At 39.7% G+C, this 20,899-nt stretch overlaps 1 protein-coding gene across 1 annotated transcript; it reads left to right on the forward strand.

Moving 5' to 3' along the window:
• Nucleotides 1-502: 502 nt before the first annotated feature.
• On the forward strand, nt 503-17,279 carry npc1 (Niemann-Pick disease, type C1). Its single transcript, XM_006792118.3, has 25 exons — nt 503-660; nt 3,133-3,264; nt 3,410-3,516; nt 3,859-4,004; nt 4,195-4,362; nt 4,484-4,733; nt 5,666-5,748; nt 5,853-6,223; nt 6,814-7,040; nt 7,363-7,463; nt 8,826-8,928; nt 9,014-9,203; nt 9,436-9,618; nt 10,139-10,253; nt 10,719-10,846; nt 11,113-11,247; nt 11,376-11,465; nt 11,732-11,922; nt 12,040-12,155; nt 12,585-12,714; nt 12,817-13,002; nt 13,732-13,963; nt 14,949-15,062; nt 15,228-15,390; nt 15,475-17,279. The coding sequence occupies exons 1-25, from the start codon at nt 583-585 to the stop codon at nt 15,555-15,557; spliced, it is 3,822 nt and encodes a 1,273-aa protein (XP_006792181.2). The 5' UTR covers nt 503-582; the 3' UTR covers nt 15,558-17,279.
• The last annotated feature ends 3,620 nt before the right edge of the window (nt 17,280-20,899 follow it).

A 20,899-nucleotide genomic window follows, 5' to 3' on the forward strand; every position in this document is an offset into this window, starting at 1 on the left:
AATCTTGGAACAAACAAACTCTTGGCACACATATTTACATAAAGTACTTTCTCTTTTTTAATGGTTGTATTTATGACATAGGTCAGGGTAGGGCTGTGAGTGGTAAACTGATACTGATGATTGACTACTGTATGATATGTTCCATAGATGTTTAAAAAAAAATGTTAGATTTTATTATAAGGTATATATGGTTTCCCCTTATAAGGTAAGGTTAAATAATTTTTCTATTGTCTTAAAATAAGGTAAATCTTTTATTATGTAAGCTGCAGCAAGCAGATGTCTATCACTACAACCCAAATGTATCTGACTCAAGAACACTCTAATTCCTAGTTTAATCGTGTGAATTCACGTGAAGACAATAAAAAAAAAAGGTAACGGGGATTATTAAATTAAATGGGGAAGTTCCTTTCGTGGCCTTCGTGGTGCAGTGAGTCATCTTAGTCGCTAGGGGGCAGCGCTGGGATAAATATTTATCTCCGCCCCAAATAAATATTGGGAGGAAGAAGAAGAAGAAGACAGTTGTGAGGAAATGTAAAGTTTACCTGAGCAAGTCAGTTCAATTTGATCGTTTCAGGCACCGAGATGGGGCTCATGGCAGGGAGAAGCTTCTTAAGTCTGCTCTTCCTCGTTATATTCCTGGCCGAGGGTTATTTTAGATCGGTAAGTTTGATTTAACGTCACCGCTCTCGTGACTGTTTAATGACTCAGCTCAGGCGTAGCTAGTGTTTGTTTATCAGTTGTCGAGGGAAACTCGGATTTAGGCTGAGTTGAGCTATTAAAAGTGTTCACCCTATTTTGCAGACAGCATTAGCCGATAATTGGCTTAATGTCGGTTTGAACATATAGCTGCGGTTAGTACTGCTGCTTTGTGGCGGACTAACACGAGACCGGCGGTGCGTGTACAGGTTTCAGGTTCAGCGAGTGTCGAAACCAGATTCGTGTGCTGACTAATGGCTCCCGAAATGTCATCATAGCTATGATAAATGTCGCTAAAATCTCAAGCCTGTCAAAGGGTGAACAAAACCTGCGAGTTAAAAGCTAGCTAGTTAGAATTAATAGCTGTGGTGAAAAATTCGCTTTTTATTTGGATGTATCAAGTATTTGAACTACACGTCATGTAGCTGATGTAGTAACCGCGGAGCTGATAAAAAAATAGTGCAATGAGAGAATACAGAAGCTCATGAGACTTGAAACTACTGGGGTTTATTTTGAGATTAACATCAATTCACATAAAAAAAGCACAGTTTTGTGTGCCAGCTTCAACTTCTGCATGTATTGATAAACGTTTAAATCACTGCATCTCCTTAAGAAATACCCATAAAATTATTTAAGATCAGTTTAAGAGATTGTTGATCAAAGCAGACAAAAAAGAATTTGTCTGTGATTTAATCAAATGTAGATAATGCTAAGCCTCCCAGCTCCTGACTGTCACTGCATTGTTTGCTCTCCTCCTCATGATGTAATTGGGTCAGTCCAGTGACTGCACTTTTTTGAAATCCTGCTAAAACACCAGAATCTGATTAATCATTACCTCTTTAGGATAAGATATCCTGACAGAAGCAGCAGGAATGTCAAAATCAGTAAAAGAGTATTGATTTGTGGCTGCTGTGGATAAAGTTGAAAGTATTTTAGCAAAGCCTCTGAGTGTGCATGACTCCTGAGTTGAGGTGAATTTCTCTGAATATTCCCAGGTGAAGTTTTGCTTTTTACCCTGAATTAACAAGACTTAATTTTGATAGATGCAGAGTTTGGTCACCAGCTCTGGCTGCACTTTCAATTTTTAGTGATATTCTAATGCCAAGTGTCATCTTCGCACCACAAGACACGAGTAGGACAAAGTGTGACAGGCTTTCCCATAAAAGTTTGTGGAGTAAGTGAATCAACTTCCTTAAGTTACTCATCGGAAAGAAAAAAGCATGTGAGAGCGCACTGATGCTGAATAAACAGAAAAAAAAAGTTTAGTTTTAAATCTTTATGTAAGAGTATCTCTCCACGGTTGACTGATTGGAAAACAAAAACTGAGAAATGTGTCTGTCTGCTTTTCAAAGGGTATTCTTAAAAATACCAGATGAAAAGAAAACATGTTTGCAGAAGTGAGGTGACTATTTTCGGACATACAAAGCACAAGATACTAGAAACACAGGAAATGAGACCCGGTCTGATATTTAACTCTATTAAATGTCGTCTGCATCCAAATTTGTTAAATCCCCTTAAGCAGTTTCAATGAAAGTCACACAGTCTGCTGGAGGAAAAGCTGGCGGAGAGGAGTGAAAGCAAGGAAACCTCCCTCTATTCACTTCAGCTCTTCACCCTCTTGGAGGGATGACAGGAGAGGAACGGAGAGAGACAAATGTGGCCACTCTTTGCGTTTGTGTAAGGGAAGTGAGAATCTGCAGTGACGTACCGATGAACTCTCATTACTCTCAAACACAAATACAAGAATACATAAATGTGGCTCTGTTAAGGGGTGGTCTCTTTTCACACATATTTGAATGCTCGTAAGGGCCACCCACTTCTGCTGTGGCTCAGGAGGTAGTTTGGTGTATCGATTCCCCAGTTAGCCCCAGCCTGGGCACAATGCTGAACCCCAGTTTAAGTTAGTGAGTACGAATATTAGACCTTATAGAAAAAAGTGATTGAGAGTGAGTGAGACGAATTTAAAAAAAAAAAAAAAAAAAATCACTGTGTAAGTGGTTCTAACTGCTGCCACTGTTTCAAGTCTCATTCCAACAGCCTGAGCTGATATTTAATCTTGTAAACTTTTATCAATTACATTTAATCACACTTTTAGTTTTTTGGTTGTTTTTTTTTCCATAAATCTCTGCAGCTCTCAAAGCACACTCACTCTGAAAGTTTTTGAGGCGGAAATGTATCTAAAGGAAGTCAGGTCATTGGTCTACAAAGTCATATGGTCTGCTGTAGCCTTTAGAGAAACTAAGTGTCTGGGCTTTCTCTTTGCTCTCTTGGTTTTGACCATATCCTCACTTGGTGAAAATTGAAGTTGAGTCACATGAGTTAAAAAAACAAAAAACATGTTGTACTGGACTGTGCAGCTGAAACGAGCATAAACTTGCACTGCAGTTTTCGCTGCGATCACTAAATAAATAACTTCTGATTTTCTTGTTTTACAAGTATCATGTTGTGGCCCATCACTGCGTGTGGTACGGCGAGTGCGGTAACTCGACGGTGGCTGGAAAAAAGTACAACTGCAACTACACTGGTCTACCTAAGCCACTACCACCTGATGGTCATCAGCTTCTCACCGTACGTACAGCCCTTCGATGTTTTTTTTGGGGGGGTTTCTTCTCTTATTGCTCACATTTTTTGACACCTAAAGCATGCCACAGGTTTTCTCTTACAGAAATCTTCTTATCAAGTGTTGTCATTCTCTTTGTGTTTGAATATGAAGGAGCTCTGTCCTGGGTACGACTATGGAAACAAAAGTCTCTGCTGCAACGTTGACCAGTTGCGAACCCTCAAAGGCAGTCTCCAGCTGCCACTTCAGTTCCTGTCTCGGTACGCAAAGATGTTATATAATAAACTGCCAGAACACATGACCTGCTTGACTTGGCATCGTTGTTCCCTTTTTTTTTAAATTTCTGATGATAAACTCTGCAGTGGCACACACAGTATACTGACAGTCTTCCATGTTTCAAGTGTCAACTTTGCATTTTCCCGTTAATTGGTTTAGACATGGACTCGCTCAAAGGCCAAAGGAATTTCATTTTATGTCAGCACACTTTTGTTTTCTCCAAGAAACTTTTACAGACTTTTACACTTTAACTTGTTTTATTATTTTGTGAGTTATAGCAGCAAATCTGTTTCCTTGTTTCTGTCTGACTGTGCGGCTGCCTGCAGGTGCCCGGCGTGTTTCTACAATCTCATGAACCTCTTCTGTGAGCTGACTTGCAGTCCACACCAGAGTCAGTTTATGAATGTCACCAATATTACTGGCGAAGACGTAATGGCAGTGCAATACTACATTGGACAAACATTTTCTAACGGTGAGGTTTTTAGCCAAAATTCCCAGTATTGTAACAGTAGGGAGCTTTATCAGTTCTATACAAATTCTTGTGTAATTGTTTAATTTTTGGTGACTGATAATTATAACATTTGGAGTTGACTTAATTATTTATATGCCACCTTTTTGTTTTTTGCCTTGTTTTTAAAATTATGTCATTTGACTTCTGCCAGCCATGTACAATGCATGCAAGGATGTCCAGGCACCATCTAGCAATGTGAAGGCCTTATCTCTTCTGTGTGGCAAGACTGCAAAAGCATGCAATGCTACCAACTGGATCCAGTTCATGTTCAATACCAACAATCAACAGACCCCTTTTCCCATCGATCCAGTGTTCACAGGTCAGTATTTTTCAAGTACTTTTTTTTTTTTTCCCCCCAAAAGCAGTAGTTTTCTGAGCTTGAGTATTTTTAAGTGTCTGATCCCTCTATTGTCCTGTGATGTGCAATGTCTTTACTCTAGATGTCCCATTGGCTGGTTACACTCCGATGAACAACAATACGTACGCCTGTAACGAAAGCCTGGACGATGGTTCAGGTCCGTGTTCCTGTCAGGACTGCGCCAAGTCCTGTGGCCCGAAACCCGTACCTCCACCGCTCCCGCCTCCATGGACCATCCTTGGTATCGATGCCATGGCTGTCATCATGTGGATCTCCTACATGGCTTTCCTGCTCATCTTTTTTGGAGTTCTTCTGGGAGTGTGGTGTTACAGGTAATGGAATTTTTTAGCTTTGAACACACACTGTATAGTTGGATGTGGAGAGATTTGTATGATGACACACTTCGAGGTTAAGCAGGGTTTTTCTGGTACGAGATAAGCCTTGAGGGTTGACTGCACGCGCATGATGGGTAAAGGCGATGACTGTGTGAAGAGGTTTGTGACGCTTTGCCAGGCCTTAACTGCAGCTGATTTCAGTTGTCAGGGTTTTTTTTTTTGTTTTTGTTTTTCTGCTTATGGTTTGGTTTTCATCTGGGGAAATACATCGTCACTCATGCTGATTTTGCGCTTGTCTGTCCAAAGAGTTGATGTGATTCTTTTAAATTATCATTACTGTTCAAAGGATCCTGCAAGCATCCACCACTTTTGCCTTGAGTTGCAACTCGAGCCTTTTCAAGTTGCCAAGTTTTGTGATTCATTTTATTTTTCCCACAGGTTTACCAGACTGTTTAGCCCACTCCTGATATTCTCTCTCTCATTCATTCACTCAAGCATTCATATGAAAAGAGCAGGAACCTGTGTTGTTTTTGCAGCATAGGAATTGTCTGATTTACTTGCCCTGAGAATTCATTTAGTCGCAACTTCCAAATGCAAATGCCAATCTCTGAAGTTAAGCAGGCAAAAGGTCATAAACTAATTGATCAAGCAAATTTAAAAAGAAAAAGGGCGGGGGGCAGAGTGCCTTGCACCAAACCCTTGATCCCCTGGGAAAAGGGTTGGAATATCCTTAAATTAATGCATTTAATAAGTCTGTGCTTTACATTGAAATTGTAACTGCATCTTATAATTCGTTGAATAATTAAAATAACAAATTTTTCTGATTGTATACTGTTGGGTCCTGTGTCAAACAGTACATAATGTAGCTCAATATATTTCAGAGTGGAAAACAGATTTGGATGATATCGTATGTTTGTCCTTCTTTGCAGGAAAAGAGCTATCACATCTGAGTATGGCCCCATTTTGGACAGTAATAACCCACTGTCGCTTAACAGTGATGATCCTGATCAAGGTACAGCTATGAAATATCATTGAGACTGCATAATTTCTCCAAATGTGTCTTGATGTAATTACCACACAGCCCAAACTAAGTTCTAGGTATTTCCTACCTTTCAGTAAATGCATCATGCTGTGAAACGCTGGGTGAGCGTTTTGAGAATGGCCTGCGGATGCTCTTCAGCTCCTGGGGTTCCTTCTGCGTGAGGCATCCATTTCTCATCCTCTTCTGTTGCCTGGTACTGGTGGGAGCCTCAGCTGGGGGCCTGGCCTACATGCGCATCACCACCGACCCCGTTGAGCTCTGGTCATCTCCCAAGAGCCAAGCTCGTCAAGAGAAGGATTACTTCGACAAACACTTTGGACCTTTCTTTAGAACTGTGCAGCTCATCATAACTACTCCACTCGAGCTCAATAATACCTACGATCCGTATTTTGGAGGACCATCTGTCCCATTCGGTTCGGTTCTGAACATAACTCTCCTGCATCAGGTGAGTTGAAGTCAGACTGGTTTGAAAAAAACAATTGGCCTGTATTTGTATAGCGCTTTACTTAATCCCTAAGGACCCCAAAGCGCTTTACGCTACATTCAGTCATTCACCCATTCACACACTGGTTTATTTTGGAAGCCTGTTCAGTCTACTTTGACTATTTTTGACACATATAAACTATATAGAAGTTTAAACAAAAGGTATTAATGAACCATCCAAATATTTCAAGGAGGTTAAATATGATTTAATGCTCTCCCAATGTACACAAGCGACTTTCTTATCTTCAAGAAATAAATAAATACAGCACCATGGTGTCTTTGTTTTGGGCGTATCCTTGGCTAATGTATTCCACATTAATGCCATTGGCTGAACATGCAGACTCACGCAGGTTTTCAACCAGAGTCCGTTCTACTGTGAAGCAACACTGCTAACCACCGAGCCACAATGCTGTCAGTGTGTAAATTCTGTAACAACGTCACTGTTTCCTTTGTTAGATAAAATAGAAGCTTTGCACGTGAAAAGCAAGCAAATTTTTCATACAGTGGTTAAAAGGTTCTCCTTTCTTTTTCCATTTTCTTTCAACTTACCAGGTCCTGGATCTGCAGCTTGAAATTGAAGGCCTTGTAGCCTCATATAATCAAAAACCCGTTACCCTGAAGGACATCTGCTTGGCTCCTCTGGCCCCGTACAATGACAACTGTACAATTCTTAGTGTCCTAAACTACTTCCAGAACAGCCACGCTCAACTGGATCACTCTATGGGAGATGACTTTTATATCTGGGCTGACTATCATGACCACTTCCTCTACTGTGTCAGGTAAAAGTATTTGTATCTGTTTTATTGATAGATTTAGCCTTTACTTCTCTTATCAGCTTGTTGCTGTCATATTTGTGTTAAATGTCTAAGAAATATTTTTAAAAGTTAAAAAAAGCAAACCAACCGTTGAAAAATGGCACCTGCAGTTAACAAGAATCTCCTTTGTGCAGCTGAGGTCACTGAAAAAAGTGTCTTCTTAAAATAGTACACTCAAACTTCCTCATTCGCTGTCATGTGCAATAGATGTTTATCTGACGCAGATTTCTGCAAACCCTTACTGACGGTTGTCTTTAACCTAATTGTTTACTTTTTGCTTGTGCAGTGCACCGGCTTCCCTCAACGACACCACTGTGCTACATGACCCTTGTTTAGGCACCTTTGGTGGTCCTGTCTTCCCTTGGCTTGCACTGGGAGGATACGATGGTGAGTTGTGAAGTATATTCACATGACTTCGGTTTGACACTAGATAACCTTTTTTTTTTTTTTAATTTAATTTGAGTTGGGAGCATTTACAACTTCAATCAGAGCATGGGGGTTATACTGGCACAGCTTTGTATGTTAAAAGTTGTTTGAACGCCATCCTGGTAGTTAAACTGTTGCATTGGGGGGGAAAAAAACTTGCGTATTCACCAATTCTGAATTTTCTTTTAATGAAATTGTACATTTAAGTTGCATGCAACACGTTTCATAGAAAAGCAATTCTAAGTGCAAATCATTACTGCTGTTTGCCCCAGAACTGTGGGAATAGTTTTTTTCTCTCCCCTACAGTAGTTACATAATTGGTTTACAGCTTCTCGTATTATTCCTTTATTGAGTTTTACTGCGCTGAAAGAAACACTTTGGTCTTTGATCACTTGCTGTACTCTGCATATAAACTTTCCATTTGTAGCAGAATATGGAGGGCCTAAAGTGCCAAAAATGTAATTCAAAATTATAATAAAATAATGGAATAGATTTAAAAATAAAAATAGAAAAAAGTGCCATGAAATGCATACAAAACAAAAACAATGAAAAAAGAAGAAAGATAATTCTGTGCAAGTTAAAAGCAGGAAAAATCCAACGGGGGAAATAACGTATCTAAATTTCAATGTTGTTAAGTTAAAAAATATATAAATGGGTAAATTAAAAAATAATAATAATAATACAGTGCATGATTGTTGTAGAAGAAAATGAAGACAAAGATAGGAACGTATGTCTGGCCTTCCAAATGACTGATTATATAATTCATTAATACCTACGTTAATTTAATTTTATTCATTTTATGTTGTAATATTTTGTTGGAGTTACCAGGGAAGGATACATTTTGTAATAACTTTAGAGGGGACAGCTCAGGTTGGAGACAAGTATCGGGGCGAGGTTTAGGTGGTGTTGGGCTATGTTGCAGTTGTAGTAGTGTTGATTCAGAATAAACCCTGGTATTGCATTTATTATAGTGTAGTGCAACATCATTAGAACTGATCTTGTACTACAATTAGAAAATGAAAAACAAATGAATTAAGTACTAATAGCAAGAATATGGAGCATTACTAGATCTGAAATGTTGCATCCAAATAAAGCCTAAATCAAAAGTAAGAACAACTTCCCATTTTTGTCTTACGCCAACTGTGACAATGTAATTTAGAAGCCATTTTTTCCCCAGCCATTTTAATCTGTACACTTTTTCAAAAGGAACATTAAGCAATAACTGTCAGTTCAGTAATCCTAATTATTATGATTGATAAATGAGAGGCATTTTAAGTGGTTCATGCATCTTGTTTTTTGGTTTTCCTTCTTTCCCCACTACAGACACAAACTACAACAATGCCACTGCGCTCGTGATCACCTTTCCCATCAACAACTATTTGAATGATACCGTCAGACTGGAGAAAGCTCGGGCATGGGAAAACGAGTGAGACAACAAACGATCAATAAGCTCACGGTAGCTCAAGATGCTGCTCGTACGTTAACATCTGGGTTTTTTGCTTCCATTTCAGGTTCATCAAATTTATGAAGAACTTCAGCAACCCCAACCTGACCATCGCTTTCAGTGCAGAGAGGAGCATTGAAGATGAGATCAACAGAGAGAGCAACAGCGACATCAGCACTGTGGTCCTGAGCTATGGCATTATGTTCATCTACATCTCCCTGGCCCTGGGTCACATCCACAGCTTTAGAAGAGTGCTGGTAAAAATTAAATTCTTTTTCTTCACTGTGCATGTGCTTTTAATGATCAGTGAACATAATCCATGCCTGAAATAGTTTGACACATTATGCTTTGTAACTCCTCCTTCCTGTTTGTGACCATAGAATTTAACACTTTAATTTAGCTAAACTGGATCAACATGATTGGCAGCTTTTTTTCTAGTCGTGCATAAAATGTGCACATCATGGGCTTTTTATACTTTTGCCCCTACAGGTGGACTCTAAGATTTCCCTGGGTATAGCAGGTATCCTGATTGTGCTGAGCTCTGTGGCCTGCTCACTGGGGATCTTCAGCTACTGTGGTGTCCCACTAACGCTCATTGTGATTGAGGTCATTCCCTTCCTTGTGCTGGCTGTTGGAGTGGACAACATCTTTATCATAGTACAGACATACCAGGTAAGCTCTTTCAATCCAGTCCATTAAACTGACACATAATTAACAAGTGGTTTGCCATATAATGTGGTGCTACTCTAGACCTTTATTAATATTAAATATGAATTATTGTCCAGTTTTCTGTCTCTCTAATATGCTTTTTTGCTTTTTTTTTTTTTTTAATTATTTTCTTATAAGCATAACTAAATGTTCAGATAATGAGGTTAGCTTATTTGCAAGTGATCCATGTTTGCCAAAAGGTCAGGCTTTGAAAATGCATAAAGTCAGGCTGACAACCAATCAGAGTAAAGAGGGGGTGGTCTAAATAGAAGGGGAGATAAGATGGCATGTTTCAGATGGATGATGATCTGAGGGTCTGCGCTCAAGCCCAGTGTAAGATTAATAAGGATTATTTTGGACGGTGAATCATGTTAAGGTACTCTGGTGAGTCCAAGAATAGAAAAATGGAGCTGTAAATAAAAATGGGTCCCTTTTGTACCAGCTACGTGTACTAATTTGGTTCTTCATTTGTATTTTCGAACAGAGGGATGAGCGGATGCCACAGGAAGAACTCCACCAGCAGATCGGTCGTATTCTTGGAGACATCGCCCCGAGCTTGTTTCTGTCCTCCTTCTCTGAGACTGTCGCCTTCTTCCTGGGTAAAATAGATCGGTTATTAAATTTTCCTTTATTACTACATCAAGTACACAGACAGCTCTCAGATCAAACTGCTCTTTTTATCATCAATACCTACCCTGACATAGAGTGTTTATACAACAGTGATTGTATAATGAATGCTCTGTAACACTGTTTGTACTGATGGGACTATTTCAGATCTCTAACAACTGAGTCACTTGGCAGTGACGGTGCTATTTATTTCACTCTTCTGACTGTATGCCAAGGCTGTGTAACGCTGATTGTCTGAATCTTGATTCTAATAGTGTTTGTTTCCATTACACTTATTAAAGCCATTAAAAGCTAGAATAATTTTTTTTCGTTTGCTGTTTTTTTTTTTTTTTTTTTTTTTTGGTTTGGTCCGAATTGTTGCCATGGCCACAAAATGTGTCAAAGTGCCCTGGTGAGTCACATACTGATAAAATAATCCTTTTCTTTTTCTTTTCCAGGAGCGCTGTCCAGCATGCCAGCAGTCAGGACGTTCTCCATGTTTGCTGGATTGGCTGTTTTTATTGATTTCCTTTTGCAGATCAGTTGCTTTGTCAGCTTGCTCGGTCTGGACGCTAAAAGGCAAGAGGTGAGACGATCATATGAACAGAGTTAGAGATTTACAGACTGAGGGTTTATGGAGATGTTTTGCCAAATATTTAAGCTGAAAGTTTTAGTCCCAGCAAACCCTTAATCTAATTTTGAGGAGATTTAAAATGAAATTGATGCAGTGATGTCTCTTATTATTGTTCAAATTTCCTAGTGGAGTTTGGCGTGTATATTCTTGATAGTTTCCGACTAGGTCAGTAGTTGTAACGTACACTTATCAAATGCTTTGTTGTTTGTGTCTAATAGAGGAATCGACTTGATATCTGCTGCTGCGTGACGCTGCCAGAAGGACAGGAAATCAAAACAGATGGCTTCCTGTTCCAGTTTTTCAAGAAAGTCTTCGCCCCATTCATCCTCACAGAGTGGGTGCGACCAGTCATAGTGAGTACCTCAGTGCAGTCATGCACACCTGCCTTTTAATAATTAGCTAAAAAAAAACAGGTTTTCAGGTTTGATTTGAAGAATTGTTTGTCATGAGCATGCATTCATGATCATATTGTTATTTATAGGTGGCAGTGTTTGTGGGAATGCTCTCCTTCAGTATTGCTGTGGTGAATAAAGTTGAGATCGGACTGGACCAGAAGTTATCCATGCCGGATGTAAGTTTTATGTACACCATTTCAGCCATTTTGATACTTTTGGAAAAGTTTTCTACAGGTTGATTGTAGCAACACTCAGCAGTGACGTTGAAATTTGTTGTCTGGTTAGTTTGCTGCTTAGTCATTCAGGAAGCTAAATCATGCATGTAATGTGCTATAATTTCTCACAGCTGTGTGTGTGTGTGTGTGGGGGCATGGAACAAGCATGATATCTTGTCTCACATCCTTTTTCCTGCGGGCAGCTCTGACAGTTTTTTTCTCTCTAGGACTCGTATGTGTTGGAGTACTTCAAGAACATGAGCGAGTATCTCCACACTGGAGCACCTGTTTACTTTGTGGTAGAGGACGGTCTCAACTACAGTAGCCCAGAGGGTCAGAATGCTGTGTGTGGAGGGGTGGGGTGTAACAACAACTCCCTGGTGCAGCAGGTCTACACAGCCTCACTTATTAGCAACTAGTAAGTCTGAGCTGAGGATGACACTGTTTAAGTTTAGATCCTGCAAAGGTTTTGAAACCTGTCTGCTCTGATGTTGTGATGCCAGAGCTAGCTATTTATGTTTTCCTCTGCTTATAGCACAAGCATTGCCAGCACACCATCCTCCTGGCTGGATGACTACTTTGACTGGGTGAAGCCTCAGTCCACCTGCTGTCGGTACTACAACACCACCGGGGCCTTCTGCAATGCCTCCGGTAAAGTTTTATTCAGTGCTTTGAACGCTTGTTTCATAACCCCATAACCCTGCCGTTACAATGGGCCAGTCTGGCCAAAGGTTTTTATTTCTCGTTCTTCATATGAAACAATGGCTGTAAAACATATAATTCATGCCAAAACAAAAAGGCAATATAAGAACTCAAACGGTTAAAGTAAGGTGCATTACATTTTTCAGAACAAAAACAAAAAACAGGTGCAGGAATCTGTATCCATGGTGATGATATGGTATGGTAATCTTAGTAATAATGTTGACAGTGTGATCTGTATATATTGTATGTTAATCACCTCCATGTTGTATATCAGACTCTCCAAAACATTCACTTGTTGCTTTATTAGTTTTCAGTTCTTGTGTTTTTTGTCAGAATAAATGTGCAGAAGTATTTGTACTTATTAATGTATTTTTCCAGTGGTGAACTCGTCCTGTGTATCCTGTCGGCCGATGACTCCCAGTGGAAAAAAGAGGCCTGAAGGAGAAGACTTCATGCACTTTTTACCTATGTTCCTGTCTGACAACCCCAACCTGAAATGCGGAAAAGGGTAATTTTAAAGCTCTGTCAGCATCTCCTTCTTCTATTGAAAGCACTGTGTACCAGTTTTGTTGTGGATTATGATGTTTCACTTCTTTCCATATTCCTCTAGTGGCCATGCAGCCTATGCTGCCGCAGTTGACCTGTATCCCAACAACACAGGGGTAGGAGCCACGTACTTCATGACTTACCACACCATCCTAAAGGAGTCCTCAGACTATATAGAGGCTCTGAAAATGGCTCGAATTCTGGCCAAAAATATCAGTCAGTCCATGGACCACAAAGTTTTCGCCTACAGGTAAGACCTATTGTAGCAACCTGTCGCGCGCATATATATAATTTTATAGTTCTTTATTAAAGTTTGTTCCAAATGAAAAGTTTTCAGTTTCAGCCACTGTTTTATGGTTTATGGTGGTGTATGCTGAATTTTTTGAACTGAAACTTTAGGGTTATCAGAGGTGGGGAAGTAGGTTGTAGATAAGCACACAGCAAAGAAAACAACATTGCAATACAATACAGTACAATTTTATTTATATAGCAGATTTAAAACCAAAGGTAGACCAAAGTGCTTCACAATAATGCAATAAGTTATTGATATAAAACATTAACGAAGTACAAAAACAGGCACCAGTACTAATACTAACAGATGGGAAGCACTAATTAAACCAGGAGTGGGGGCTAAATAAAATAGGTACCGCACCTCAGGGTCAATTCAAAATATAAAAATATTATCTAGGAGAATCAGGAATAATGCAGTGAAAGGTTAACATTTATGGAAATGCAGATGTTTGACATTAAAGCGTTTTCTGTTCTCTACAAATTTCACTTTATTTTTTATGAAATTACATTTGCTGTTTGTCAGAACAGGATGATTGGTAACTAGTTTAAAATGCAATGTAATAAAGCGACAGTTCCTTGTTGTTTTTAAACGTATAGACCAATATTTCAATACAAGTATTAAACACATACTCTTTTATCTATTGAGATAAGTTTATTGCTAACTAATGTGTATTCTCCTCCTTTGCAGCGTCTTCTACGTGTTTTATGAGCAGTACCTCACCATCATGAATGACACGATTCTGAACCTGTGCGTCTCGCTGGCAGCCATATTTGTGGTGACGACAGTGCTGCTGGGCTTTGAGCTGTGGGCAGGCGTGCTGGTCAGCATTACCATCGCGATGATTCTGGTCAACATGTTCGGTGTCATGTGGCTGTGGGACATCAGTCTCAATGCAGTATCACTTGTGAACCTGGTTATGGTAAGAGCACCTTGAATTCACTGGACTCTGAGGTTAGGTTTGATAGAGGTAGCCTGTTTTACACTGTAATCATGTGAAAGTCTATTATTTAACCAAAATATCCACTTTAATACAGTGAAAAACCAAAAAGCTTTGTATTTTAAAACCCAGATTTTGTTGATTTTGTTTTCTATTGCATGCTTTTCACAATACAGTAACAACTAATCCTAATATACTGGTTCATTGAGCGTTAAGTGTTTTATATAGGTGTTGTTTTTTTGTGATATTATTAAAGATATAACCTTTAATAGCTCAGTCACAGTAGGAGAAAAATGCCAATATCTTTTTTGCAAATAGGAGTAAAATCTGTGGTTGCCCAGTGATTGCACTGAATTCTTTATTTTTTTTTAAACTTTAACATCCAGCAACTCATTGTAAGCAGTTCCAGCAGCTACTTGAGTCAATTGCACAGATTGACTTGTGGGAGGCAACCTGTCTTCAAACAATCACAGTCTGACTGCAATCAGTGAGACAAATTTCCAAAGAATTCTCTCACTGTTAAACGCCTATAGATTGGCAACACATCTTTGCAATCAATGATCGCGGTGGCTGCCAGCTTGACTGTTCTCGTTATATTTGTATATAAAAGCAAGGTTGACATGGCCGATGTCATTTTGTGCTGCTGCCTCCAGCCACTGTTTCCCCAATTGTTACTGTAGAATAGGTGAAATAGAACAAAAATGTAGGTGTAGTCAAGTTTTGTTCCTGTTTGCATCTGGTTCACACGCTGTAAACTGGGACTGTTTACATTTTTAGTCCTCCAATTAGGGATTTTGTCTTTGCAATGTAACAGTGTCCCTAAAGGTTTGCAGATGTGTTGGCAAAGTAATATGTTGTATTAATTAAAAAAAAACACACAAAAAAAACATTAGAAAACCTCACACAGAATAGAACTCCTGAATGTTCATGTTGGTGGTACTGAGGTGTTTCCTGTCCTCTGTTGCAGAGCTGTGGGATCTCGGTGGAGTTCTGCAGTCACATCGTGCGAGCCTTCACCGTCAGCGTGAAGAACAACAGAGTGGAGCGTGCTGAGGAGGCCCTAGCTCACATGGGCAGCTCAGTAAGTTTTTCACCTCTCATTAAATCCACAAGAGGGCGTCGTATTATGATCTCTTTTGGCTTAAAGAATAATGTTGGTAATGCAGTGCATAAAAACTGCTAGATGAAAGGGTCATGTTTACTTTTAATTATCACTCCCTCATGTAACTTTTTCCTCTTTCTGCAGGTTTTCAGTGGGATCACATTAACAAAGTTTGGAGGCATCTTAATTCTGGCACTTTCCAAGTCGCAGATCTTCCAGGTCTTCTATTTTAGGATGTACTTGGCCATAGTGCTGCTGGGGGCGGCGCACGGCCTCATCTTCCTCCCTGTACTTCTCAGCTATATAGGTCAGTAATGCGGTAAATAGAAGAAACAAGTGCACCAATATAGAGGCTGTTTATACTGACTTTAACGTGTTTGACTCTTCACAGGTCCGTCAGTGAACAAAGCAAAGGTGTTCGCCACTAAGAAGCGCTTCTCTGGCACAGAAAGGGAGTGCCTACTCAACCACTAGCAGCTTGCTTGAGCCAGTGAACAATGAACTAACTATTTGTCTGTGAGCGACATGCGTGGGTGTGAGCGCGAGCAATTTCTGTGACCACTGACACACTCATCGTCATTGCCACTACTATGCATGGATTTCACTCAGGAATATACTTTGGGAATGGGAGCGCCAGAGGCCTTGCCCGAATACATACTTACCGAACTTCCTCAGAAGACTTTGGATCCCACCAATCCTCCTCCTTCCTCCTCCGCCTACTCACACTACAGGATAAGTATGACTTCAGAGTTTGAAGCTTGAGCAACATACCACAGAACAGACACTTTGCCAGTCTGAATGTGGGAGATTCACCGCCCCCGGCATCATTTTACAGACAAACCCTCAGTCAGTTCCAAATGGTGCGTGTGGTTCTGATTCGAGAAAACTAAAAAGGGTGATATTGGTTACTTTTATTATAAATGTATATAACCACAAAAACATGTAAATGGATTTTGTCAAAGCAGGACTTTTATGTAGCTATTTGATATTATACGACATTAGAGCTAATGATGATAATGGCATCACAGGCTCTTATGATATCTGGCATTAGCATGAATCATAACTTCAGCTTCACATCACACAAAACAACACATCACCACATTTTCCAATTCCAGCGATTTGACCCCAGTGGGCTGCGTGTAAACATTATCTAAGGTTAATCAGGTTTTACAAAGCAATACAGAAACTGCAGCTCACACTATGCTTAGCAGCAGCGTTAAAGAAGGATGACGTTTTCTGCATCTGGTGGATATAAACGCCATCAGTGTTGAAACACTGTGACACAAAGCCCAACCAAAACATTCCATATATGTGCATTCCGCATTGTTTGCTTCCACATTGGTAGTTGTCGCTTTTTACTTTCAAACCTGCTTATTTATCTTTAGTGCCTCAAGTGACTGCAGATGTGGATTGTTGGACTTAAATGCAGCCAGAATGCATGTTGATGCCAGGTGCAAAGGGAGCCATGGTGCTTGGAACGGTTTTATATTGAAGTGTTTAGATACAGTTACAGTGCAACGTGTTGCACCAAGAAGGTGGAGAGATGCGGCTTCACATTCAGCCATGAAAAAGCTTTCACAGGACTGAATTAAAATACACTTATTGTGCTGTGCTCATCTAGAGTCATCCCTTCACCTTTTAATTTATTATGTAGTTGATTTTTTTAACTATTAATGTTTTGTTACCATGCATTACTGTCTTAGAATTCCTTCTGGTGTCCTTTTAAAAACAAAAACAACTAATTTGTGGGCACTCTGAAATTGTAACTACATTCCAGGACCTTGTTCACTTGCTTCACCCAGGTCGCAGCACGTCTGATTCGGGTGACGGCGTCTCTCCACTAAAGGAGGTGAACTTTTTTTTTTTTTTTTTTTTTTTTTTACACCCACAGTATACTCTGCTGACACCATTGATACCTCCCATTGCTTTCCATTTATGGTTCCGTGTTTGTTTTTTAGTGATGCAGTGATATTGTTTGGAATTTAAACTGGATGTGAAGAATGCTTTTGCACAGCTGATGTAATCATTAATAATGAATTGTGGTGTTTTTTTGTTTTCTTTTAATAGAGCTGTGCTTTAACACAGTTAATCGCGTCTAAAAATGATGAATTTTGTTGTCAAAATTGAATTTAACAAACCTTTGGGATTCTTAAGTTTTTAAATATTTTAAAATAAAATAAATAGTACTTTTAAAAATACTGCAGAGCCTACTTCATGTTGTTTTCAGAGTATATGCTGTAAATCTTGCTGATGTAGCTTTTTGTTGTTGTTGTTTTTCATTATTTTCAGTGCTGTGAACTGTAACTGTAGCAGACGCTAATGTAGCATAACCCACTCAGTAAATGTAGCTGAGGCTGCTCAGACTGACCACTGTGTGGCGCCTGAATCCATGCACTGAGCTCTGTCTGCATCACGCTCTCAGTTATGTAGTGGAAGTGACCTAATTTTTATGGTTTGCAGAGAAGCGGTCCTGCAGTGCTTTTAATTAGTCAGTGAGTTAGTTTTCTGCAGCATGTCACTATTTCACAGCTACACAGACGTCTTAATGGAGCTGACAGTTTAGCATCTAAGTTTTGCAGCTTTTTGGAAATCAACACCAACACTTTGGGGGCCGTCAGTCACAGTCGCATCCCATTTGAAAGCAGTTGCCAAACCTAGAGCTGTCTTCTTCCTGCCAGCATGTGTTGTTGTGACTGTCTGTCGAGCGCTGTTGTCACACTATCCTCCAGCTCATGACTTATTTATCCACTGCCCCGTGAGAGAAGGGAGTGTTCTTTGAATCAGGCAGACAGGTTGTCGGAGTACTATTATGTAAGATGTGCGAGGCTTGCCTCTCACTGGACTCTGACCTCTCCTCATCTTTCATTATGACAGAGACAGATGTGCACAGTAAGGTTATTTTAGAAAAACGGGAAGCATGGCAAACATTTCGCTGCAACCCTTTGTGCGTGGCTAAAATCAGCTGGTGTGAAATTATTTCCTCTGCACTACTGTACAAGAATATCTCTTAAATACTAGACAAATTTTGCTTGGTAGTAACGCCCAGAATAGATGATGACTCATGATTATTCCTGAAACCCAAAACCTGAAACTAAAGTGAAAATCGAAAATTGTGGTCTGGAATTGAAACTAAAGATTAGTTGATTTATTAGTGTGATTGTAATCCATAATTTACCTGCAGCCCAATAAAATTCTAGTTATTATTACAGCTGCTGAAAAGTTTGGGTTACCCATCTTTTGTTTTTTCAAAAAAAGAGAAGCACATTTGTTTTTATCTAGCTACATTAAATTGATCAAAAATGTACATGACCATGATTAACAGTGTCATTCATGACACATTGTTTATAATTTGCAATGTAAGCTTATTGTGTTGGCACAACTAAAGCTGTTTTACTGATTAAAGAAGCAATAAAAAAGGGTGTTTTTCTGCAACTCATCAGCATTTTTAGGCTTTTAACAGATGAAGGTTGCAAGCGGGAAATTGTCAATTAAAGCCGAAGCTTCCATATTTACTACTCCCTGCACAAACCAGCACAGCTTGGCTCTGATAACTTTTCATTAAGTTAACCCTTGAGGTGTCCGTTTGTCAGACTAGAGAGTCGGGGATCCTGATAAACCTCTGAACAAAAAGAGCCAAAGTTCTTTTCTACTGCTCTGCTCTGTCTGGAGCCAGTGTGCACGGTTTCGTCAAAGGTCTCAAGTGTTTTTAGTCATTCTCTTCATCTCTTACAATAAACGATAGAACAAAATGTTTCTGAAGAAATTTCTTCCGGATAGATTTTGGACATCGAAATTTGTTGCATCTTAAGAGGATTCTTCAAGTCAATCAGCTTTTTAACATGGTAAACAATGATTTTTGGTTTAAAAAATGGGTCTAGTTGTGTATATTTTCTAATAACCACTTATATTTCATCTTTGCAATACCATCTACTTTTTGTGCAAAGTGTGCCAGCTCACCTAATTGCAAATCTATTCGAGGTAGATTTCATTTCTGTGAAAAGGTTACAGTATGTTGTCTAAATCCCCCACATACAAAGTCACCGGGGATGATTTTATTATTTAAAAAAAAAAACTCATTGTATAATTTGTACTGTGACAGTGACTGCTGTCTGGATGAAGGTGACTCTGGATTATCAGCAGCTGGAAACTATATTATTTTTTTCTTGGGTAACAGGACTGTTCTAGAAAATAATCTGTTAACTAATACTGACTGTTTTTAACACAAGTGTATCCTGGTAGATTTTAAATTCTGAAATGTCGTCTATCACCATCGCATCTGCTTTCAAAGATCAACCGTAAAGCCTCGTCCTTGAACTCGCACTGGAGCGTCCACTCAACCTACTTAAAAAGTTGATCTGTGTGTCCATCAATAAATAAGTGGAAGAAGCGTTTAATGGCCTGCTTTGCGTCACTGGTTTTTTGTTACAGTGGGCTCAGTTGTCCCTGAAATAGACTCTTGGGGTGGAACAAAAGAGATTAGGTAGCCTCGTCAAACATGAGGAGAGGATCAGATTTTTAGGTCTGCCTGCAGAGTTTTCCCCTCCTGACCATGCAGCAGCATTAGAAAAATAGCACAGTGGTTACTGAAAGATGAAGCAGATGTGAACAAAGAGACCACCGAACTCGCTGCTCAACAGTAATTTGCCTCGATCCTTAGCTTTCATCGTTTCCTTGTTTACAAACTGTACATGATGGAAAAGCCCTGAGTCACTGTATCATGACAGGAAAGGGGGCAAAATGCCATTTCAGCCAAATGTTGTTATTTTAAAGGGAAGGGCAATAGGCTGCAGCTTGCCCCAAACGATGGTACACATATTTTCACAATGAGGGTCACTTATGTGTGAGCAGGGCTCAGGAAGGGCTGTCAATAGATCCCTTTATGAGGTGGTGAGGGGGGAATTAGGCCCTCAATGGAGGGGACTAAGCCATGTAGGACATGTGCCCACACTCAGGCCTGACCTGTTTGTTTTGATGGCAGCACGAGACCGGCGTGACTGCAGGCCTTGTTTACTTTGGACGTGTCAGGAAGAGGACAGTTCCCACTTGATAAGAAACAGACCTCTCAGATTGCATCAGAGGAGCAAGTGCAGAGATTTTTAGTGAAAGCAACTGAAGGGAAGCACGGTTTCATGTACCTAAGAGAGATACTGGTGCAGGCACTGTGCAAGTAGCTCAGTTTGTTCCAGAGCTATTTTGGATTTTGTGCAATATTACATGTGCTCAAAATAAATCCACAATATCGGCACGTCAAACTGACAATACCCAACTTTAAGTGTACAGCAAGACTATTTATCAATAAAATAATATGAATTGTCTAAAAGATGAGTTACCTGCCAGCTCGATTGTGCTGTACAGTTATAAAAACAATACTTACAGTTCGACTTTCTTCCCTTTCTCTATTATGGCATGAGCTCAGGTCAAGTATGCAATAAGTGTAGCTTGCATTACAACATGATTAATGTATCTCAGCATGCAGGCCTATTGTAGACTATATCCTGCAACAGTGCAACACTAAGGGAAAGCTTTCAGGTCTGTTTCAGATGGACGGTTTGCACTGGTTAAGCCTGAAATTATGGTACATTGAGCCTGAAAACCGTGGGAGGACCTGGTATATCAGGTTTAGATGGGAAAAAAAACTAAGGTGGCCCGATGTTTCGTTTTTGTTGTCTGTGAAGGTTCTCAGTCATCCAGGTCATCGTAGTCAAAGGAGCTTGCAAAGAAAAGCGTCTGGACTTCTTTAAGTTACTTGAAGACGTTTCACCTCTCATCCGAGAGGCTTCTTCAGTTCTAAGGTCAAAAGGTGGAGAGTCCCAGAT

This window comes from Neolamprologus brichardi, chromosome 18 (genome assembly GCF_056152115.1).
Source record: "Neolamprologus brichardi isolate AB-2024 chromosome 18, ASM5615211v1, whole genome shotgun sequence".
Lineage (NCBI taxonomy): Eukaryota > Metazoa > Chordata > Actinopteri > Cichliformes > Cichlidae > Neolamprologus > Neolamprologus brichardi.